Below are 24,485 nucleotides of genomic sequence, written 5' to 3' on the forward strand. Positions count from 1 at the left end.
CCATTAATGCACAAGTAGGATTAATGCACATATTTATACATAAAACAAAGGCTTTTTTACATACACACACACACACACACACACACACACACACACATATATATATATATATATATATATATACACACATGTATGTATGTATACACACACACACACACACACACACATATGTATGTATATACATACATACATATATAATTTTTATCAAGTCATTAAAATATAAAGTAGTGCAAAAGAGAGAAAAAATATTTTACTACTACTACTACTACTACTACTACTACTACTACTACTACTACTAATAATAATAATAATAATAACAATAATGACAATGATAACTAAGACGATAAATTAATTATAAATAAATGGATAAATAACAATTAAGTGTTTCTGATTCTAATGAAATCTCCAATCTCCCGTGTCACATGACCAAGGAATCGGCATCAAATTTTAATATTCCCGGAAGTGACCATGCGACTCGCTAGGCGCACCGGCTCCCCAGACCAGAAACATCGCACTATGGCCTCGCTGTAAGCCTACTGAAACGCCCGTTGTGTACATACCTCACCGGCAATCCGTCACCATCGACGCCTTGATCATGGACCTCCGGTCCAGAGGCTTTTTTCGGGGCCATCGGAGTTGCCAATAGTGCTCCTGAAGTGCTATATTGATTTTGTGTATTGTCACTTTTGCACGCTCCGGGGATTTAAATAGCAAGTGACAGTAGTAGCACTCACTCCATCTGCCAGCTAGCTAGCTAGCTCGCTAAGTCAATAGCTAAGAAGGGCATCACTTTCCTTTTGGAGTAAAGGACAAGAAAACAACACCTCTGTTTTCTTTAACAGAAGATAGGGCTTCAGTGGCTGATTCCCCGTCTTCCAATCTAACCACACAGGCATTATTGATTCCCGGTAAGAATAACACCTTAGTCGTTGATGAGGCTAGCTCTCCAGCTCACTCAGGCTTGGCTGCAGTTTTTGTTAAAGGCACACTAGCTAACGTTAGCTATCTGGCTGAGGAGGCCCTGCCGGCTGTCATTCTGCACACAAGGTTAGTTAACCTTAGCTAGCTAATTTCGTCCTGAAGACCACGGCGAGTCGCTTAAAACAGCCAGTTAAATGATTTGAAAGAGTGAAAGCAGGTTATTAAAGTGAGTACATGAACTTGTCAACATTATTTACTGCTCGGGCTGTTTGTTCAGCGTTGACTGACAGCCAGCTTTGTCACGGCTAATCTTCATCTGGTTATCCGTGGTTTTCACGAGGTAATAACCAGCGGGTCCTGTGTTTTAGATGTGTAACGTTAACGCTAATTTCCAAACGCCAAAGTGTAGTGGCATCGCAGCGATGTCAACAGCTAAATATAACGGCGCAACCGGAGATAACTGTTGAACTTGAAAAATCAAGAGCTCACTAGCTTTTTAGCCCCATTACACGTCAAGTTACTGAATTCATTTGCTTGTTGAGTGTCTGCCTGGGCCTGTAATTAAATACTCGTTGAGGGACCTGGTGGGAGCTAGCATTAAGGCTAACGTCAAAGTTATCTCAACTAACCTACAAATCGGTATCAAGTATTGCAGTGTTTCAGCTCGGCCTGACTTAATTTTTATTTTTTGTATTTTTGGGTGCTTTATTTTATTTTTTTTTTTTTTGAAAGGGCATTGGCATAAACTAAGAAGAACCATCATTGTGTGTTCACGCCAGTTTAAATGTGGTATCCTGAAGTTCAGCCACGTAGCGAAACTAAGCTTAATGTCAGTGACTGTGGGACACGTCGCCCGACTGTCGGCTAGCTAGGTTAACTTAACCTGCGAGGAATCGAGCTAGCGGGCCAGTAAAAAAAAAAAAAATACCTATCGTCCCATAACGGGATGCAACGAGACGCAGTTTGACTTGTCACGTCATAAATACTCTGACATTTTCTAAATTGCTCTCCCGACATAATTAATGAACCCATCGCCGGTTGAGCCATATGGTAGATTTGTAGGCTACATGGATGCTCTGTCTCAAGACAGCATGGCACTAGCAAGCAGCTAACGATGGCTAATGTTAACGCACCGTCTCAGCAGGTGGATGGTGTGACACGTCTTGCGATTTGATCATGTTTGTCTGAGCTGTTGTATTAACTATGGCATGCTGTATTTGGCACTCGTGTAAACTCGGACATCATTAAGCTTTATGGTTTTAATATTGCCTGCATCCGGAATGCATGTTGATTTAACGTGACCGGCGGTTGATTCTTCTCAGACATAGCTAGCATTAGCAGGGGCATGGAAGCCATTGGTAACACAGTAAATGAACTTTGACCCGAGGTATCCATTTTCCTAAACTCCCTCAAAAACAGGCCAGTCCAAGTGACTTTATAGTAGTCAGTTTTGTGCAGGGAATTGAACATAAAAACAGCTCAGTTAGTATTGGGTCACTATTTGAAAGAAAAATAATGTTGCTGCTTTGCTTTGTTGGTGTTAATGGGGGACATGCTTTTTTTTTTTTTTATTGACCCATTCTGTTCAGTCAATGAGTGGCTGAGCTGAATTTGGGTTTGCACCGATTGTTGCTAAGATATACTCTTTTTCAAGCTACTTAACCATCTCAGCCCTGTGTCTGCACGAATGAGTGACTTGTCAGAGTAGATGTTCGCAACACATGATTGCATGAAGGTTGAAGTTGAGCGAGGAATTTGTAAAGGACAGTGACACAGTTCCTAAAGCCTGCATGCCTTTCACTGCAGTATGCAGTGGAACAAAACTGTGGGAGGGTGTCTGTCCCTGTTATCATAGGAGGAAACATAGACCACACCCTCACTGCTTGGTTAGATTTAGTCCTCACTCAAATATTAGGCTTGAGGGCAAAATTGCGTGATATCTATCCGGCATGGCTGTCAAATTCAGACATTATACCACACTACTGTCTGTCACCAAAGATCTTCACTTAAGGAAAAGTTTTATCTAATCAGCTTAAACTCATTGCCTTTCAGTTGCAGTATGGCTGATTCTTAGTTCTTTGTATCTCTTTCCTCTTTAGATAGGCTGGCAAGGCAGCGCCACCCTAATGCAGAACCACAAAAGCACGTGAAATGAACAAACCACCGCAGCCTATAACGGGACCCACCTCTGTCCCACATCCTGCCCCTTCCCCTGGATTGACACAGGTGAGAACCAGTGACAGGATAGGATCCAGCTTGATTTACAGGTTACAATTTGCATGAAGTTGTCTAACAATTATTTTTAATCCCTTCTTCCCTCTCAAGGCTGCCTATGCCCCGGGACAGCCCCCTTCTCTTGTATTTGCCACCCCACCTCCACAAATGAACTCTGCACCACAACCAAGACAGGTATTGTTCACTGCATGTTTTTTTTTTTCTTTCTGTCCACTTTTGCTGTCACGATCAAAGTATATATGTCTTGCTTGATCCAAGACCTGCCCACCCATCCCTGTTCTTTCACATAGATTCTCTGACAAGGCCGTCTCCAGTGCTTAGGTTCAAATTGTGTGTGTGTGTGTATGAAGGCCTGTTTGCTCTTCCTTTCTCTCTGGCTGTCAGTCTTGACTTCTTTCCTCTCTTTTGCTGTCCTCCCAGTTTGCTGCAGGGCCCCGTGCTTTACACCAACAGGTACTAACACTGTTCACATTTCTTCAAATTCCCTCTGTTTCGCCAGTGTAGTGCATGCATTCAGTCCAAGGGTTCAAGGAGAAACTATAACTGAGATCCCCCAAAATTGTACATTATTTTTGCACACATTTGTGCAACATTTGTGTACAATGCAATAGCCTTTTTCACTTCTTTACTGGTGACATTTTTTGTAAGAATAAGCAAACATTTAACACACCAATTCAAGATTAGTTGTGTAATCACAGTACTGATTAGGCTATGACAACAAAAATACTTTAATTAAACCACTAGATAGGTAGTCCTGCCTGGATTTTTTTTTTTTTTTTTTTTAACTTCAGCAACTTATTACACTTAACTCTGTTATTGAAGTGCATGTGCAGCTCTTGTTGTTTGAGCTTACTGTTCATGGCTGAGTGATAGCCTGCTGCTTTCACACTCGTCCACCTTGCGTCTTGTCATCTCAACCTTCCACATTCTCTCTTGTCCTCAATTTCACCTTTATTTCACTCCCTCTCTTGCTCTCTGCTCATATGTTGTGCGGCTGAAGGGTGGATACAGAGCATTACAGGTAACAGCTTTTCAATTCCTCCCTCCTGCTCCCTCTTATCTTTGGCTAATCTCATTGGGGTAGGGAGAACTGAAATTCAATACAGTTTAGACCAAGTGTAACCCAAGAACTGAACCTGCCGCACACACTGGCAGTTGCTGTGAGTGCACTGCTTTCAGCAAATATACACCCTGTGAAGACACCACCACATTCCCAACCAGGGCTGGGCAGTATTATCAATATTATATCAGTATCATGATATGAAATTAGATATGCAGATTAGACTGCATTACATTAAAGAGATGCAGTTTTCTCAACTTAATACATTGTTGTAACTGTTCTGTTATTTGCCTAAATCTGCTTTGTCATCATGTGCACATTACTAATAATTGTGTATGAAAACTCCTGTAAATATTTTATGAAAGGACCAATAGTCATCCAATAGTGTGACAGTAGTGTCACAATTATGGCTGTGCGATATGATCTCATATCCCAATATAGGTCATTTCACATCTCGATAAGAATATATATTAATATATAGCACATCTTCAGTAAATTATATGAATAAATAGTATATATAAAAAGGCCACATGAAGAGGCCTATTTCTTATTACATTTTGAACTACATACTTGAGAAATAAAAGGTACTTAAATATATTTTACTTTTCTCCCTTTATTTGGAACCTTTACAAATTTTCAATTCAATAGTAAACAAAATACAAGGTATTTCGTCAAAAATGATGTGATATTTGATTTTGTCCATATCATCCAGCCCTGTTCCAAACATAGTGCTTATTAGGACTTAACCATACTATGTTGTAATTTCCAGTGTTTGCACACACAAAGTATTAGGATTATTTAGGCCAAAAGAGATTCAACTGATTGACTGTTCATTTATTTTTTTCCCCCGTGCCCTCTTGTCTGCCCTTTAGGGTTACTATCAGAACCGGCCGGCAGTGCCCACCAGTGCTCCTAGGGTCCAGACCAGTAGTGGCCCACGACCTGTAGGACCCCCTCATCTCTACCCACCTGGCTCCCAGACGATGATGATGATTCCCCAGCAGCAGCTGTCCTTTGCTGGGTCCCCTCAGGGCTACTTCATCCCTTCTGGACAGGTTGGTTCATGTTTATAATCATCAGCTAATTACAACACCTATGCTCCCTTTCCACAAAAAAGTAATAAGGCCAGGGTTCCTGTGTCTTGCTCTTGAAAGAGGGCTCTGGGGTAAAGCAAGCACCCAAAGCTCTTGTGTTACCACCACACTCTCGGAATGGTGAACTTTATGCAAATATGGTGGTGTCTAGTCATTCTGTATGCTGTTTATGTTTATGATCATTATACAGCACTGCTGTGATGCTGCATTTGGCGTTGGAGAGGAGATGCGGGGAGGTTAAAAATGTGAACTTCAGGATGCTAGCAAAGCAAAAGCTAACCTGTTTTTACATGCAGTAATGGAACTCAGTTATGTCATGGCATGCTGTCCCAAACAGTGACAACAGTATGTTTTTCGCTTGTTTACAAACTTAATTATTTCAATATCCCCCTTTTGGGCTGCTTGCATGATATGTTCAACCAATCAGGGATGTTCAGTATTTAAACTCAACCCTGGCAGCCCCCAGGAAATTGTTACAGGGACCATTTTGGGACTCAGGAACTCAACCCCTGGAGCACTGCAGGAACTGATTCCTACAGTACAAACAGGGGTAAGAGTTACTAGTTCCTCAAGAGTTTTGTGCTCCAGGGACAGTTCCTCTGGTGGAAAATGGGTGATATATGGAATATATATCTGCCCTTTCAAGTCACCTACATCTGCTGCTGCATATTACCAAGACTGAGGAGATAGCAGAGATTGACTTGAAGCGGTCACAACTGAGTTATCCAAACTTGGCCCTTCTACTTAAGTCTTTCATTTTCTCTTTGTGGTTTTTCTGCAGTATCGTGCCCCGTACATGCCTCCGACTCAACAGTATCCTGTGACCAGTGGCACGGCAGGCTTCTATCCTGGAACTAGCCCTGCTGAATACCCTGCTTATGGTACGAGGTTTTGCTCTAGACCAACCCCTGCCAAGTACAACCATAACCATGGACGGTAACCAGCCAGAGAGGATGATAGCTTTCACAGATAACAGAAACCCATATTCAACTTTGATTTAAAATGAACACCTCTTGTTTTAATCCATATCCATTTATATCTGGATCTGTCCTGGTTTTGCCTGGCAGGGTGTGTGTGTGTGTGTGTGTGTGTGTGTGTGTGTGTGTGTGTGTGTGTGTGTGTGTGTGTGTGTGTGTGTGTGTGTCTCTGGGTTGGACCACCTCTTTATGTGGTGACAGGCCAGTTGTGTGAGGTCTCGCTTGATTGTGGCTTGGTCTGTGTTCTTTCGATCTGCAGTCACACCTGACACAGCCGTAACACCCTGCTTCCTCTGGGTCCTCTCATTAACTCATTCTGCATCTGTCTCTTCCTGCCCTCCCTCCTTCTCTTTCCTCCCTTACCCGTCCCTTATTCCCTTCCTCTCCTTTGCGGCGTTGGTTCAGAGCCCTCTCTTGCTGCGAGGGAGAGGCGGGGTGGTGGGGGGAGAGGGGGCGGGCGAGAGAACGGGCGTCTCTCTCTCCATGGTGCTCCTCTCACCTCCCAGCGCTACCCCGGTGAGTAGTGTGTGTGCTTTATGTTGGCCAGCAGGCTTCAGTGGCAAGAATCTGTGTGGCACCACTTTATGTCCGATGGTGTTTGCCTGCTCATACAGTTTTAGAATTACAACTGAACTTTGGTGTTCTATACGTGTATGAGTTTGTATTTGTCTGTGCATATCTTGCTATGTAGATCTTACATAGGGTCTTGGTGTGGACTTTGATTTATTATTTTTTTTAGTTTTTGTTCTGGTCTGTTGTTGTTGTTGTTGTTTTTTGTATCTCCATTTCGGTCCCAACAGGAATTCTCAGTTTTGTGATTGCAGTGTGTTACTTCCCAAGTAAACAGTTGCCAAAAAGTGCCAAATTGACCGATTTTGACAATTTGTCTTGTCACTTATCAACCAGCAAATCTTTGAAGCTTCATCTTGATGTCCTTCCTGTACCTGAACACCAGCTACACTCTGGATATCCCATCATATTTGCCATGCAATTTCTCTGAATTACATGGCCTCCTAAGAACTTTCAGTCACAACTGCAGAAGAAAAATCTCTGAATCCTGGATGGACAGTCATTTTAGTGTGAAGCTACAACTTTCATCATGGTGTGCTCGTTTTTTTTTTTTCATCAGTGCCTTTTTTTCTGTTTTCCCCATACAGCAGGCGCATACTATCCAGCTCAGCCCCAATACTCGCCATCTGTCCAGCCTGCGCCAGTCATGATCAACCCCGCCCAGCAGCAGCAACAAGCTCCGCCTCCTCAGCAACCACCGGTGCAGCCACAAGGCCCACCCAAGAGGGAACGCAAACCGGTAGTGTGTCACAACAAAGGGTAGCGGATGCCACCTCTTGTCTGGGGTCAAAAGAATTGAATGGAGAGAAACTGTATTGTCTGCTCAATGTGGAACTTTCCCTTTTACCTCAAAATAACAATGGCACTCATTATGATGGGTTTTGGCTATAGATCAGTGTTGAGAGGACAGTGACACTGAGTATTTTATTATAGGGCAGGTGTTGCAAAGTGGAAACTTAGCTAACACTTGCCTTTTGTTCCGATAGATCACAATACGAGATCCCAATCAGGGTGGGCGCGATATCACAGAGGAAATAATGTCAGGTGGAAGGTCCACCTCCACACCAACTCCCCCACAGGTAAGACATCAGTCTTTTTGGGGTTCTTCTGCCTAATTCATGTGCTAATGTGACCTTCATATGTTCTCAAGAGCCCACGTCACTTGTTTAAATACTGTCATGCCAAAATTATTGATTTTATGTAACTTGTAATTATAATGTCACTTGTTTGTGTTACATTTACTCTTGTTTGGTGGTGCAGGACAGGTTTTTAGTCTTTGTTTTTGAGTTATTCACCCTGAGGCCATCCTGTGGTAGGGATGCACCAGTTTGAGATTTTGATGGTACAGTTATAATGTTAAGGGATAAATTACGTTATCACAGTTTTGTAATTATGAGATAATTTTATATCAAAAGTATTATATTAAAGCTTTTGCAGTTTTTTCCTGAAATTGATGGAAAACTGAGGAATTTGATTTGAAATATACACCCTATCTGTTATATCGATCTGCATTGTGCCAGCACTGCTGCTGGTAGGTTGACTATATTCCCTTGAACTTCAGTTTTCAAGGCATTCCATCCAAGTGGGGTTGCTTTCTCATCATTAGTGAAATACAGTGGACCTTTTAGGCAATGCCTAAAGTCAGCCCTGGACCCTTGAAAGGATGAAAGGGGAATTTGGGGATGTTCTTATCATTTGCATGCCACATAGAAAATGATGAATTGAAAGGACTGTGGATCTGGATCAGCTACAACCAGTTTTTTTCCACTGCTGGGGCTGACTACAGCTCAGTGTCTTGCTGTTACTGTTAGTAGGCCTTATCATTGGCCATCCCTGTAGTCGACTGAGGTGCAAGACCCATAAAAATATGATTCTAAAGAGGCTCACACAGTGTCAAGATATTACAGTATACCAGAGTATTTAGAGATGCTGAAGGTATGACTTTCAATACCATCAACAATACAGACACAACTCTTCCTTTTAAACTGAGAAAGAGATGCTGTATTGAGGTGATGTATTACAGTGCACATGTTCATGCGCTACCAGACATTAGTCTCTACTGGTGGAACAGGCAGCTGACCTTAGAAAGATGTCACCTGCAAGTGGTTGAGATAATGTTAAAGGACTAGTAAAGAAAAATGCCTTTGGCCCCTGTTTGGGATTATTTTGGGTTTAGTTTCGATGATAAAGGTGAGCCCACCGTCACATCAATGCTCAGCCAGCAACTAATGCCGCCATCATTGGGATGTAGGGTGGACACAGTGTCGTTGGGTCCTCTAGCAAGGTATGCAGAATCTATGGACAAAGGGCGCTTATTTCCTAACTATCCTATGATTTAAGCACAGCAAGACTTGACTAAGTGGGCTAATTGCATGTTAAACACAGCATTGCAGGGTAGACAATGTCATACATGTTACTATGACTTCTATCACCAGCATCTCAGCTTTTACTTTTTTTTTTTCAACATAAATACAGTCATATACCATATATCACCCGGTGAAATGGCTGGAAAGTATGAAAAAATAGATACAGCAAAGCCTCATATTGAAATGTTGCCATGGTAGTGATCATTGCCTCTGTCATGCCAGCAGTAATACCGCTTGTGCTATTTAACGAGGCACTGTTGAAAATGACACACACGAGAACTACATCTTACAGGACTCATCTTACAAGTGCAGAACTGAACAGGGATGAGGATCATAACCGGCTCTGAGTTGAGTGAGTCCCGGGTCTCACTAAGCTATGACTTCATCAAAACTGCAAGCGATAACACTCCTCGTTACTGTTAAGTTATAGTGAGTTCTGTTACACATACGCTATGATGCGCTCAAGCTGTATTCAGTAAGAATGAGTATTGAGCAAAGGTAATTTATTACGTTATCATAAGGCATACATATGTAATCTCTTTTGTTTTTGGAAAGAAACCTGAATAAATACAGCTGTTTGAAAGAGAGAATTGTTTCCTCAGCAATTTAAAATAGTGAAGGTCGGAAGTATGACCTGTTTAACTTCGAACCCTAATTCTACAGAGTTTATAATAAATATAAATAATTAAAGTTACTAATATCAGTACTTTTTTAAAAGTAAAGCAAATATTTAAGTAAAAATGCATTAATCATCATTTGAAAAAGTTAGTATGGATCCCTGATAACTGTGCCCATCCCCCAACCCCCGGACAGCCATACCATTGTCCCTCACAATGTTTCACTGTGGACATCGTCATGTGCCAATTCAGTGCACACTGCCCAACCATATAAAGTAATGATGAAGTCTACAGTCATTGTCTTCTCTGTGTTAGTATATGTAGCCCTCATACAAAAGTGATTCACTCTTACAAGAAGAACAGAAGCAAAGAACAGAACGGGTTTTAAATGTCCAAACTCCAGTTTGATAGAAAGGTTGCAGCTGATGCATTAAACAATAATTTCATCCACACTGGTTGTTGGCTTATCTGAGAATGCTGGCATTTCTAAGACTGTAACACAGTGTCATTGGATTTTCAGTTTAATGTCTTGGGTTTTATTTATTTATTCATTTATGTTTTAAATCAGATGGGTACTGGAGTTAAGTTAAATTTTTAACTAAACCAGCCAGTGTACTTGCTGTGGAAACTATATGCGTTTGGTTTGTTTGAACAAAACGACTCGCCTCTGGAGATGTGCCGCTGCAGTGTGCTCAGGCTTGCTAGCCAAACTAGTGAAACTTGGGCCACATGGGCCCCCAGCATCTTACTTCATTTGGTCTAATATATCACACAACTGGTTGTGTTGCCTTTTTGGAAAATGTCTTTGTTTTTTTCATGGTTGATTGTATGTTTACATCCGAGCTTTTCACAGTCAACACAACACACCATGGGCACAGGTTTCATTAAATAAGTTATATAAATATGTAGAGAATATAAACAAAATTCTATGTGCTAGCATTTTCAGATGTGGCTTTCTTGTGGGCTACTTAGTTACTTTAAAGCAATGGTACCAAAGCTCTAAATACTCAAACTGTTTGTGTTTGCAGGCCTCCATATCAGATGGAGCAGCTACCCAGACCAACGGTGAAGTTACACAACCTGTCACTGCGGTGACAAGAACAGGTGAATACCTCTTCTCAGATCTAGTTTGCCAAAAACATGAAATAGCCCCTCATCTGGCTTATTGTTTCATCCTTTAACCTTTTTTACCTCCCAGATGAAAACATGGAACCTGCTGCTACAGCTGAAACCCCACCTCCTCCGCCCACAGCTGAAACCCCACCTCCTCCTGCCACAGAGAACCCAGAACCTGTGGTCGAGGCCAAACAGGAAATGGACAGCCAGACGGTTTCGCCCACAGAGTTGGCCACACAATGTGTGGCCTCTGTGCCAGTTATTGAGGTGCCGACCCCGCTGGCAGAGGACCAGCAGCCTCCGTCTTCCCTCCCTCCTGCTGCAGTCTGCACCCCTCCTCTTGCAGATACAGTAGCTAAAGTAGGTGACACAGTAGATGCTCCTGTTGGCCCGGCTGTGACATCAGCAGCAAAAGAGATCCCTGCCAAAGAGGAGGATCCACAGATTGCTCCAGTAGCAGCTGAGAAGGCACCAGAGAAGAAAGTGGAGGAGGTGAAGAAATTGGAAAAGGAGGATCCGGTGGCCACAACCAAGTCGGAACCAGAGCCTGCAGTTGAGGTCACAAAGACAGAGACCCCTCCTCCCATGGCGGTTGAAGAAGCTGCTAGTCTAGCTACAAAGGCAGCGGCAGAAGCCTCCTCTGAGTCTGTTGTCAAGCTTCCAGTCTCTGCACAGGAACCTGCTGCTCCACTGACCCAGAATCCTGCCCCCAGCTCTGCCCCTGAGGCCAAACCCACACCGGCTCACACAGCAGAGCCTCTTCTCTCCAATGGCCTTCCTCAGGACACTGATGAACTGTCTGAGGATATGGCATTTCCAGACATTACACCTGTCGCCAAGTCAGACACCTCTCAATCTCAGGAAACCACATCCGTGGCTACTATGGCAATGCCAGCCCAGGATCAGAAGGAGGAGAAGAAACTGGAAGAAGAGAAAGAGAAAGGTGAGGATGACCCCTCTGCCTCTGTCAGCTGCCCCGCAGAGGAATCTACTATGCAAGGTAGGATAGAGTCCAGTTTTACATACATTTTGTGAGTGTTTCAAGCTGTTTTTTATTAAAGATTTTAATGTGAGCATCATATCTGTGCCGTGAAGCTGCTGTGTCTGTGCCAAAGATGAGGAACATGAAAGAGCTTAACAAGAAGGAGGCCAGTGGAGACCTCCCGGATGCCTTCAAAGAGGTGTGTATCAGTCTAGATGGGAGCATTTTGATGAAAGATAACAGAAACACACACAAAGCACACAGTGTTAAAGTCTGAGCCCTAACAATTAATTCCTGTGACGCATATTTGGTTTCACAAGTCCCATCCACAGTGAATAGAAAATGGGTTATTATGATATAGTTTTTCAGACTTATTGTCCTGTTTTCCTCCCTCCAGGAACAGGAGGACAAGACTGCCTCTGAACCCTCTTCCACTCAGGCTGACTCTGTCCCTGCCGCCCCAGCTGCCCCTCCCTCTGAGGTTGCAGATGAGACCTGGGAAGAGAAAGAGGACAAGCAGAATGCAGAACCTAGCAAGCCTAAAACCACACCTGAGCCCACCGAGCAGAAATACCAGTACAAAGAAGGTGAGGCATGATAAGAATTCTCTGATGCAGGTTTTTTTTTTTTTTTTTGTTAAGGATATACAGATTTTTTTTTATTTTTTTTTATTCCAATCCTAATTAGTCATTCAGCATTGAGTGTCTGCTTTGCTCTCAGAAAATATACCTATGCCATGGCTTTTTCCTCTCATGGTCATAATATAAACATTAATACATTAAATTTGGCAAAGTGAAATAACTGCACCCGGCCAACATAACTATACCAAGCTTCTCTCCTCATTCATTTTGTTTACTGTAACCAGTTGTCGAATATGACAATTTGCAACACTTGGTCTTTTGACAGTTGACATAAATTGGGCACAATAGGGAAAACACATGGATCAGGCATTTTGTAGCCAATCCAATTACTTAAATGCCTTGACCAGGTTCCAGTACCCATCTCTGATAATGGCTCTAGACATCTCTACAGTCAAATGTTAACACATACCATTTGAGCGACTATTACCACAAGTGCATTTTCTCATCTCCCCGTGAAGAAGGGGCATGGGGGACAAAGGAGGGCAATAAAATACCGCACACCGCATTAAATCCTGTGCATGTCTCACACATCTCCCAGAACAATGGAAGCCGATTAACCCAGAGGAGAAGAAGCGGTACGACAGAGAATTCCTGCTGGGCTTCCAGTTTATCAGCGCTAGTATGCACAAACCAGAGGGCCTGCCTGTCATCAGTGATGTTGTGCTGGACAAGGTGGGTGACATGTTGAACACTGTGTCATTCTGGAGGGGACAACGACTGAGCTGTTAGTATTTGCAGTTGCATAACGTCTGTCTGGAATAGGGCTCAAACTGCATTTATTATTGTGATTTATGATGCTCAGTATCTCTAAATTCTGTCTATTACATTTAACAGGGAGGGTATTTTAATCATTAGTAATTTTAAAGTATAACATTTCCACTAATACAATATTGAAAGGAAATAGCACAGTCAGAATAATACCACCTTTACACATGTTCAAAACACATCATTATGCATAGCATTTATTTTTAGGCAGATTTTTATAGTTGGAATAACTCAGAACAATAGATGATAGAAACTTCATAGTTACAGGTTACAGGTTAGAATTATAGATGATCTGATTAGATTTGGATCAGTCCTACATAAAAGTGCATAATAATTAGAACAAACTGGCTTTCTTAAAAGTAATACAAATTCTGATACAAGATATGGACTTCAAATTTATACAGTCCTTGTGTTATGTGAAAACAAGTATGTTCATAGAAATATGCTGATTATTGCATTTGTTAGGTTGGTTAGTGGCATCATTTGCACACCAGGTTTTGTATATTAAAGGAGGTCATTTTATCACTCACCATCCCTGTAGGCAAATAAGACTCCTCTGCGTCCAGCTGACCCAGCTCGTCTGATGAACGTCGGTCCAGATTTTACTCCCTCATACTTGGGGAACCTTGGGAGCAGGTCAGCAGGAGGACCAAGGGGCCCAGTAAGTGGCTGTGTGTGTGTGTGTGTGTGTGTGTGTGTGTGTGTGTGTGTGTGTGTGTGTGTGTGTGTGTGTGTGTGTGTGTGTGTGTGTGTGTGTGTGTGTGTGTGTGTGTGTGTGTGTGTGTGTGTGTGTGTGTGTGTGTGTGTGTGTGTATATATGTGTTTCCTTTCTCCCCATGAGGAGAGAGTTTACTCATTGAAGGACAGATCCTGTTTCTTGTCTCTGCTGAATCATTATATTGTAATGTAATTATATGTGATACTGGTTTATTTAGTATGTGATTTTGCAGATGTTAGCAGATATAATTGCGTATTCAATTTGATATTCATTTTTTGATATCAGCTTTCTAAAAACATTAACATGATACCAATTTTGTCTATATTGCAAAGCCCTAATGAGAAGTAATGAAGTGGTTCAAATGGGACAGGGTTAGTCACTTATCAGTAGTTGGACTGTTCCTGTTAATGATCCTCGTTATCTGCTTCACCTCACTAACATCTCCAAATTTGCCTTCCCTGCAGCCCCCCGGGCCACGTCGCTCCCAACAGGGCCAGAGGAAAGAACCCAGAAAGATCATTACCAGCATGTCCCTCAACGATGACGTGCAGCTCAACAAGGCTGAGAAGGCCTGGAAGCCCTCTGTGAAGAAGTCTACCCGTAACCGTGCACCAGAAGAGTCTGAGGAAGATGACCCAGAGCACATCAAGACTCAGGAGCTGTTCAAGCGTGTGCGCAGCATCCTCAACAAACTGACCCCGCAGATGTTCCAGCAGCTGATGAAACAGGTGACTGAGCTAACAATCGACACAGAGGAGAGGCTAAAGGGAGTCATCGACCTCATCTTTGAGAAGGCCATCTCCGAACCCAACTTCTCTGTGGCCTATGCCAACATGTGCCGCTGCCTTATAGCGGTAAGTCACTCATATGTGTGTTAGATGTTTTATTTTAAATATTAATCTTGAATTTGCATGCTGAATACAGAGTATACAATAAAAGTGCCTGTGTCAGCCTGTTTGAGTGGTCAGGCTCTGCCTGCTGAGCCTGTACTTTGACAGTACTCAGTTTTTTGATTATCCCTTTTCAAACAGAAGCAAGCAAAAGGATACTACTGGAAATATGTCAAAAGTGTTTGTTTATACCGATCAGCTGTTTAAGACAGCGCCATCTATAGAAGTTTTATTTACAATTTTAAAATCTTTCTTTCAGAGTGCAGTAAGGCAAATGAAGTTAAACTTATTTCAAGCCTCTCAGCTTGAAATAGCCTGGATGTGTGATGTATAGCCGTTTTTGATGACTAAATCTTTGTAACATAGCATAACATGCCACATAAGGTATCAGAAAAACATCTTTTTGAAGTATCTCCTTTTAATTTAGCACAAAAGCCAGTTTGTCAGCAAAATCCAGCGTTGATTTTTTTTTTTCCTTGTTAAAGGGGTTTATAATCTGTTACCATGTAGTCTTTGTGTTTGTTGGATACAAACAGAAAACTTGTGAGACGATTATTGGTTTTGAGCACTGTGTATTTAGCTTTAAAAATAGACAGTTTTGGTGCACAATTTCAAATTAATTTTGAATTTATGCAGGGATGCACCAGTTCTGATATCAGGGATTTTGTCCAGTACTGTACTGATGCAGTGGGCCATATCAGTAAAGATAAACTCCTTCGAAGTGAGTTGATAAGGCATCTAAAAAAATCAACACACCATGGAGTACCATGAATTTGTCAATTCTTGCAGCAGTAAACTGCAGCAACCAACCCCATCACAAACACTAGAGAGGCAAGGAAAAATGTGTTGAGACTCATGTGTTGTTTCCTCCTTCAGTTGAAAGTCCCCACCACAGATAAGAAGTTAGGATCCACTGTGAACTTCCGCAAGCTGCTGCTTAACCGCTGCCAGAAGGAGTTTGAGAAGGACCAGGATGACGACGAGATCTTGGAGAAGAAGCAAAAGGAGTTGGAGGCTGCAAAAGACGTAAGAAATGTGTTCTGTATATTACTGTCACAGCCACCCTGTTTTTTTTTTTTTTGTGTGTGTTTTTCTGTTTTTGTGTCATCTGTTTTGATGAAAATGATCAGCTATCTCCCCGACACAGAGCACTCATGTTAACGTGCATCTTTCCTCAGGAGGAGGAAAGTGAGCGCCTGAAGGTGGAGCTGGAGGAGGCTAGGGACAAGGCCCGCCGACGTTCACTGGGTAACATCAAGTTCATAGGTGAGCTGTTCAAGCTGAAGATGCTGACAGAGGCCATCATGCATGACTGTGTGGTGAAACTATTGAAGAATCACGATGAGGAGTCACTGGAATGCCTCTGCAGGCTACTGTCCACAATTGGCAAGGACCTGGACTTTGAGAAGGCCAAGGTAACCAAGGTGTCCTTAGACATGTATATATTTAGGGTGAATTGTCATGGGAAGTGAATGATGTCTCTAGAAAATGCACAGTGAAGTGTCTCCAGTGATGACTTATTTTATGTGCCACGTGTCTGGGCCACTGATTATTAATGATGGGATTGAGGAACTGAGGAGACTGTTCTCTATGCAAAAAAAAGAAAAAAAAATCCCTCTTACACATTTACTGACATACATTTTGACATTTTATGGCCAAGGCTTAGCAACATTTGTCTTTGTGTCTCTTCCAGCCACGCATGGATCAGTATTTTAACCAGATGGACAAAATCATCAAGGAGAGAAAGACCTCATCCAGAATTCGCTTCATGCTGCAGGACGTCCTGGACCTCAGAAGGGTAGGGTTGAATTCCCCGTTTTTTCAACCCTTTCCTTTTCCTCCCTCCCTCTCTATTTGACTTGATTTTGCTTTTCATCAATTTCAAATTTATAGAATGAGCAAAGGGCATTACAAATGAGCAAAAAAATCCAGCAGACAATACAAAACAGTGCAAGCACAAGTAATGCCAAATTAATAAGTGCGAGCAAAACATCACTGATTAACAGTAGCAGTTTAAGCAGCTGATTTAGTATATCAGTACTCATCAACAGGCATTGTCACTTGCATTTATGTTCAGGATGCCGGCATACAATGACACGTGCATAAAACTGAAGTTGAGTAGTTTGGAGAGATTAAAAATGTAAATGTATCCAACAGGATGTTTGTTGGGTGCAGCAGGGAGTACTGTTATTCATTAATGTGTATCTGGGTCTCTATAGCACTTGCTCCCTCTTTATTCATTCCTCTCTTGAAATATAGTATAGTTTGAAATAACGTTTTTACCTTCCCCAACCTCTGCTCTGTAGAGTAACTGGGTGCCTCGCAGAGGAGACCAGGGCCCTAAAACAATTGACCAAATCCACAAGGAGGCAGAGATGGAGGAACACCGGGAGCAGATCAAGGTCCAGCAGCAGCTCCTCTCAAAGAAGGATGGAGGAGGAAGGATGGGAGGGAGCATGGGTGGCCGAGGGCCACACACTCCAGGAGGCAGCCGGGGTAGCCAGCCTCAGGATGAAGGGTGGAACACGGTGCCCATCTCTACCAAGAACAGACCTATCGATACCTCCCGCCTTAGCAAGATCACAAAGGTGCGACCGAGTTCATCACAGGTGTTTCCACTGCCAGTCTCAGCTGAAATCTTGGCTGTTCACAGCTTTAGCTCTCAATCATGGTCTGTGGGGACGCAAAGCCCTTCTGATGTTAATTCTAGCTATCTAATCAGGAAACATTCTAAACCTGGGAAACCTGTAGGGTGTATACAATTACCCACTTGGGTGGATAGAAAATGAGTGTTATTCTGGGTGCCAGGGAAGAGGTTTGAAAACCATTGGTTTCAGAGAGTGAAGATGGGTTTCTTATAGGTATACCTATTATTACAGGTATTGTGGCTATATAAAGACACTCAAGGTGTTAAAGGTCTGGAGCAGACTTAAATATAGGTTTTTACTTTTTAAGATTGAGTTTTTTTTTTTTTTTTAACGTTTTGTAGTTTCTTGATGCTCAGTTAATGAACCCACTCACTCATACGTACTGAGTCTACAGTTGTTGTTTTCATCTTCATATTGATTTCAATGCATTGTGGCATTTTTTATATTTCATTTTAGCATTCTTGCATAAAACATATGCAATTTAAGCTCGTGAAACTTGGAGTAGCCTTCATTTTTCCCATTTGTCCCTATAGCCTGGCGCACTGGACTTCAACAATCAGCTGCTTGCTCCAGGTGGCAAAGGCATGTGGGGCAGCTGGGGCAAAGGCAGCAGCGGTGGAATAGGAGCTAAACCAGCCAGCGGAGAGCAAGGTAAAGCGCACACACTTTGAAAAACACCGCATGGCACTAGTTATCTTTTGTGATTAGGGGATTAATTCATCCATTTCCTCCTCCAGACATATGCTTTCAGAAAGATGGCTTGGTATTTGTTATCTTTGTGGTTAGAGGATTAATCCATCTTATCCTCCTCCAGACTCCGGTCGTCCGGCTACCAGCACCCTAAACCGCTTCTCGGCTCTTCAGCAGTCTGCATCCTTGTTATCTTCCACAGACTCTGACCACCGAGTTCCTCAGAGGTATTAAGCAGTTGCAGAGATCCTCTCACCAAGTGAACCCTTTTCCTGTTTTGCTCCCTTTCTCAATTTTTTTTTTTTTTTGTGTAATCCATTCTTTACTGTTCTCCCTGTACTTCCTCTTCCTGTTTAAGTAGCTTACAATGCATCTGGACACACATCTGTACGTTAGTTTGTTCTTTTGTAACTTTGATTATATGAACACCTAATAATAGACATGAGACATCTCTAGGTGTTTTGTGCCAATGACACAGTGTTTTTTACAACCCGAGTAAATGGTGTAAATTTGGGCTGAACAATTAACACTATCAAAATTGCAATGTGGCCAAGTGCAATATTCAAATTGTAGGAGCTGCATTTAAACATGTGGTGCTACGGAGATACTCTGGCCTACAAATTGTACTCACCAGATGTAAGAAAACATGTTTGTTTTTATCAGATGTCAGCAAAAATCACATCAGCATTTTAATTGTTTTTTCAGCAAAACTTAAAGGTGCAATGCAGAGATTTTCTTTTCCCTGAAAATCATGAATAATATTACAGTAACAATGTCTGTGACAATAATTACAACCTGTTTTTTTTTTTTCCATATGAAACACAAGGGTAGATCTGTAATTTTGTAAGATGTCAGCCTGTAAATCTGGCAGTTGCTCAGTTATTCAGCTTAATATTTTGCCAAACATAAGCTCTTCATCAAAACACACACAGATACACATATACATATATACAGACACTTCAAAAAAATATTATTCCAGCAGGATTTTTCTTAGCTTCCTCATGGCAGTCATTTAAGTTTGAGCTTATTTTATCTTCCCTTTCCACCTACCCCCTGTTCCCTCTCTCCTTTTCCCCCTTTCAGAGCCACATCCTCTCTCAATTCTGACGGTGTCTTTTTCTTTCTATCTCAGGTCTAGTTCCAGCCGTGAGCGTGGCGGGGACAGGGACAGGTTTGACCGCTTTGACCGGCGTGAGGGACGTGAGGGACGTGAGGGACGTGACGACAGGGGCAACAGGAACCCAATCAGCAAGCGCAGCTTCAGCAGAGAGTCAGAGGAACGTGGCGGAAGGGGGGGAGACAGCCGGGCTTCAACTGAACCTGTGCGCCGTGTGGCCAGCATGACTGACGACAGGGACAGAGGAAGCCGGGACAGGGCTGCAAGCAAAGAGCCTGCAGGTACAAGCCCAGAAATGGAGATTTGGGAAGGAAAGTATTGTACTGAGTGATGTAATAGCAGATCGTCTGATTGTGTGAGTAGTGTAATGCAGAATTATGTACAGTGAGAAGATCAGAATGCATCGGGGTAAGGAATGATACTTAATCATGTATTGACACACTTTTCTCCCCAGTAAAACGTGAAAGCGCCCCCACTCCTCCCCCTGCTCTCTCTAAACCGGCCTTGACTGAAGAGGAGGTTGAGAAGAAGTCCACTGCTATCATTGAAGAGTACCTCCACATCAATGACTTGAAGGTACAAACATGGGACTGTGCACACTCATGGGAACACTTGACCCAAAATACAATACTGTTCCTTTGTAAATTGTGGATTAACAGCATGGGTTTTACTTGCATGCACATGCCTGCCAGAGCAAAGACTGGCTCTAATTGCCAACATCTCTAACCTTTTCCTCCTCTGTTGCTGTAGGAGGCGTCGCAGTGCGTGGCAGAGCTGAACAGCGCCTCGCTCCTCTTTGTGTTTGTGCGGAACGGCCTAGAGTCGACACTCGAACGCAGCACCATTGCCAGGGAGCACATGGGTCTGCTGTTGCACCACCTCGTCAAGACAGGGATACTGCCTACTCAGCAGTACTATAAAGGGTAAGCATTTGAGAGGAGGAAAAATCAGCATGCACTGTTTATTAAGGAACGTAATTACAGTGGTGACCAAAATTACACCTGTAACACATCCTTGTTAAGTGTGAATGTCTGACTTAGAGTAGATAACCAGAAAGTATGTGCCTGAAGTGAGATTGAACAGCATTTTTCTGGGCCTGCAGGCTACAAGAGATCCTGGAGGCAGCAGAGGACATGGCCATAGATATACCCCATATTTGGCTCTACCTGGCTGAGCTCATCACCCCAATGCTCCATGAGGGAGGCATTCCCATGGGACAGCTCTTCAGGTGAGGCCTAATACTACTTGTCTGTTAGAAGTAATTGTCTTGATCCACATGTGATAATGTAAGACTTTCAAAAGATATGAAATGGCCTCTGAACCTGTGTAACTCTGTGTCTAGGGAGATCTCAAAGCCTCTAGTGCCTCTGGAGAAGGCTGGCGTGTTGCTGGTACAGATCCTCACCTCACTTTGCAAAGGAATGGTATGTTGTACCTCAAAATCTCATTGTAGGGCATGCATATCCATATAACTGATTGTTACATCCTGAATGCCTTATCAGATATTCTGTTACCTTCCTTAAGTACTTTACAACGTTCCTTATTGGGTTCTCTGTCTATGATGTAACACTTTGATCAGTTTGGTATTAGGAATTTGCTGAAATTATTCTTTATTTATTCTTCATCAGACCCAGAAGAAGGTTGGGGCTATGTGGATGGAGGCTGGGCTGAATTGGAGAGATTTCCTGCCCAACCATGAGGATGTCAATAAGTTTGTGACTGATGAGGTCAGTGGGGAGGCAGTTACATTTGCTCAAGTATATAAATTTGAATCAAAATATATCTTGATGTGCTGTTTCTCACCCATTTCAGAAGGTGGAGTTCACAGTGGGGGAGCAGTCAGAGTCAGAGGCAACCAACAAGAAGAAGGTCTTAAGTTCAGAGGAGCTAAGCAAACAGCTGGATAGACTTTTCCAGGACAAGGCCAACAACCAGCGTATCCGTGACTGGGTTGAGGTGTGTAGACATTTGACTTTTTTTTTTTAAACATTTCTTTATTTATTTTTAACATGTTTGCACTATTAGGTAACTTGTATCCTCACCGTTCAAATCTTGTTTTTTTCCCTCAGGCTAACTTGGATGAGCAGCAAACTGCTGCCAACCAGTTTGTGCGTGCGCTGATGACATCCGTGTGTCAGTCTGCCATTATATGTACGTATGACCATTTAAAGTAGGTAAAAGTAACAACGGCTGGCTGGATTGAGTTAAAGGAGTATTCCAATGTTTTGGGCAAAATACCCTTTTTCCAACTTAACCAGACTGAGACAAGATGTTCGATACCATTTTCACCTCTGTGTGTCCACTGGTTCACTTCCTATGGGTAGCATTTCATGTTAGCTCAGCAAAAAGACTTGAATTCAATAGCCTACCACTGTCAAGGTGAAAGAATTAACCTTACAGCAACTCCAAAACTGTCCTACTTACACACTGTAATCATGTGTTTGAAACACAGACCTTGAATTTAAAAAAAAAAAAAAAAAAATTTGGAGAAGTTAGATGGTGGAACTGTAACCACTGAACTCATTTATTCACATTTCCATCTGTCGCAGTGAGCCACATGCTGCTGAAGGTATAGGAAGATCTGGCACAAAGTGTGTTCACTCATTTGGAAACAAAACTTTGGAGACCAGCCAGATGGCTCCAAAACATGACTATTTCTGGTCATAGATGCTGATTGTATGTAGACTCTCTAAATATACAAAATCCTTTGCTGACATTTTTTTTTTTTAAATTCTAAGATATGTGTTTTAAAATAGGCATTGTGTAAGTAAGACAGCTTTAGAGTTGCTGTAGTATATTTTTTCACTTTAATGGAGCAAAGCTAATGACTCCTATAGATTTCAAGTCTTTATGCTAAGCTAACATGAAATGCTACCCATAGGAACAGAACCAGTGGACATACAGAGGTGAAAACGGAATCAAATGTCTTGTCTTGGTAAGACAAGGGTAAGTAGGAAAAGGATATTTTGCCTAAATCATTGCAGTATTCATTTAAAATTATAATCCCCATTATTTATATGTTTATCAATATCATTAGATTTGATTATTAGTGTCAGTTGTAAGGAACCAAATTGTTCTTCCAAGTGCTTCCATTGTACATCTACATCCAGACTATTTTCAGCTTGAGCAAGCATTCAAAGTAAATTTTTAAATATTTTGATAGGCAATTTCTCAGTATTTTACACTCAATAGCAAGAAGCAAAAATCAGTGTATCTAGTGCCCCGGAAGTAATCATTAAATCTAGTGAAGTTTCATTTTAAATGATGACCAAATCTGTCTCTCCTCTTTTCAGGTGAGAACCCATACAAGGTGGATGTGGAGCAAATTACCCAGAGGGCCAGTCTGCTGCAGCGATACCTGTGTGACGAGCAGAAAGAGCTTCAGGCACTTTATGCCCTGCAGGCGCTGATGGTGCATATGGAGCAGCCAGCAAGTGAGTGTCTTGGTCGCTGTCTGCCTGTGGTGTGACTGCAGTAATCTCCTCTCACAATAATAATCATTTGCTGTACTTTAGAAGTCTGTGGGTGAAGTATACCTAATTACAACAGCCACTGCTAGATCAACATCAGCCTCTTTTGTTGTCCTCTGCAGACCTGCTGCGCATGTTCTTTGATACCCTGTACGATGAGGATGTCATCAAAGAGGAGGCGTTTTACAAATGGGAGTCCAGCAAAGACCCTGCTGAGCAGACGGGCAAGGGTGTGGCCTTGAAATCAGTCACCGCCTTCTTCACCTGGCTTCGAGAGGCTGAAGAAGAGTCTGATAAGGACTGAAGATTCAACTGAATGCCGCCCCCCCTCCCTTCCCCTCCTCCCTCTTTGGCAGGGTGTGGGCTTTGCAGGTGGCTGCAGAGAGTAATGGACTTATTGCCTAAGAGGCGGACTCAATCAATCCTCAATGAGGATAAATCTTTTTTTGAGGGAAGGACTCATGAAAAACAATCATTTCTCTTTCTCTGCCCTCCCTCTCTTGCTTCCTCACCCCCCACCACCACCACCACCACCTATGTCACAGCAAGTGTCCTCTTTATGAAATAAACCTGAAAAATGATTCAGCAGGATTGCTTGTTAACTATGCGTGAAATATCCCATGTCACTGCAGAGACATTTTGACTTTTTCAAAAAAAAAAAAGTAACAATAATAATAATACAAACCAACATGCTGCTCTTTTTATGGTTCTAGATAATTATTTTGCCTAACATCCCATATGACACACAAGTAAACATCTAGGCGTGTCATATAGTGTGTTTCCAGAAATGGGTATCATGCTATAATGAGTATGATATCTAAATACAGAACTCTTAATGTCTTTTGTCCCTTACTGAAGTGTGCAGCATGATTGAAGTGTGTTTCTATTAATGATACAGTGGGAGAAACATTGATAGACAAATGTATGTTGCTAACTAATCATAATTTGATGGATGGAGTTTTTAAGCAAAGCTTGTCTTTCTTTTTTTCCACTTCCTGTTTACTACAATGGGACCTGTGAGGATAGAAACACGGAGGACTGATTGTGACCCTTGACCTTGACTACTCGGGGGTGGTTTTAATGCTTCCTCTAAGCCATCCTTTCTCCCATCCCCAGTAGGGAACCAACCTGACTGACGCGTCATCTTTACCTCTTCTGTACTTAACCAGAGCTGTTGGGGCTCTATCCCTCCACTGTGGTCAGGGAGCCCCTGTAGAGGACACTTAATGACTCAATCACCATTAAAACTTGAAACCTACAGAAATTGACTTGATGAAATATATAAGTTTAAAAAAAAAAAAAAAAAAAAAGCAGAAATGATCCGAAAGCCTTTTCTACTCTTAAGTGGAAACACATTTCAGGAGCGTTCTGTAAATATATAATGAAAAGTTTTTTTGTCAGTTTTATTTTTCAGAAATAATAAACAAATTGCTGATGTAATGCCATGTATCCTTTTCCAGCAGAGGTGGCAGTTGTCCAGATGCAGAGAGGTGCTTTAGATAATCCACTGATTTAGTTTTATTGGAATTTTGTAAATATTTTTTTTTTTTTTTTTTTTTTTTTTGCTTTCTTTATTATTTAAGAAATTATTGCTTCTTTTTGCATCGG

The 24,485-nt window shown here is 42.1% G+C and overlaps 1 protein-coding gene and 1 non-coding gene across 8 annotated transcripts; both read left to right on the top strand.

Moving 5' to 3' along the window:
* Nucleotides 1-441: 441 nt before the first annotated feature.
* On the top strand, nucleotides 442-24,265 carry eif4g1a (eukaryotic translation initiation factor 4 gamma, 1a). 7 transcript variants are annotated; one of them, XM_030073820.1, is made up of 33 exons: nucleotides 442-527; nucleotides 3,021-3,147; nucleotides 3,247-3,330; nucleotides 3,577-3,609; nucleotides 4,157-4,177; nucleotides 5,089-5,271; nucleotides 6,092-6,191; nucleotides 6,693-6,803; nucleotides 7,445-7,596; nucleotides 7,844-7,936; nucleotides 10,869-10,944; nucleotides 11,039-11,956; nucleotides 12,052-12,137; nucleotides 12,336-12,525; nucleotides 13,118-13,251; nucleotides 13,886-14,005; nucleotides 14,527-14,916; nucleotides 15,829-15,978; nucleotides 16,131-16,367; nucleotides 16,646-16,750; nucleotides 17,259-17,540; nucleotides 18,134-18,251; nucleotides 18,415-18,517; nucleotides 19,423-19,688; nucleotides 19,862-19,983; nucleotides 20,158-20,330; nucleotides 20,510-20,635; nucleotides 20,750-20,831; nucleotides 21,036-21,134; nucleotides 21,220-21,363; nucleotides 21,477-21,558; nucleotides 22,701-22,841; nucleotides 23,000-23,181. In XM_030073820.1, exons 2-33 carry the CDS (start codon nucleotides 3,073-3,075, stop codon nucleotides 23,179-23,181), a joined length of 5,178 nt encoding a protein of 1,725 aa, XP_029929680.1. In that variant the 5' UTR covers nucleotides 442-527; nucleotides 3,021-3,072. The 7 variants fall into 7 exon arrangements, with proteins under 7 accessions (XP_029929680.1, XP_029929681.1, XP_029929679.1 ...); XM_030073821.1 differs by having other exon boundaries at nucleotides 474-908; nucleotides 23,000-24,265; XM_030073819.1 differs by having other exon boundaries at nucleotides 474-908; nucleotides 3,025-3,147.
* Nucleotides 16,457-16,532, top strand: LOC115375924 (small nucleolar RNA SNORD66). The gene has a single exon (XR_003929756.1). It is a non-coding gene; the product is annotated as a small nucleolar RNA SNORD66 (small nucleolar RNA).
* Nucleotides 24,266-24,485: the final 220 nt, after the last annotated feature.

Source organism: Myripristis murdjan, chromosome 17 (assembly GCF_902150065.1).
Source record: "Myripristis murdjan chromosome 17, fMyrMur1.1, whole genome shotgun sequence".
Taxonomy (NCBI): domain Eukaryota; kingdom Metazoa; phylum Chordata; class Actinopteri; order Holocentriformes; family Holocentridae; genus Myripristis; species Myripristis murdjan.

Excerpts from the sequence above, each read along its gene's own strand:
- eif4g1a (XM_030073820.1), top strand. The coding sequence starts at position 3,073 with ATGAACAAACCACCGCAGCCTATAACGGGACCCACCTCTGTCCCACAT. Across the intron at positions 7,937-10,868 it reads CCACACCAACTCCCCCACAG|GCCTCCATATCAGATGGAGC; the intron begins GTAAGACATCAG and ends TTGTGTTTGCAG. Across the intron at positions 20,832-21,035 it reads CCTCACTTTGCAAAGGAATG|ACCCAGAAGAAGGTTGGGGC; the intron begins GTATGTTGTACC and ends ATTCTTCATCAG.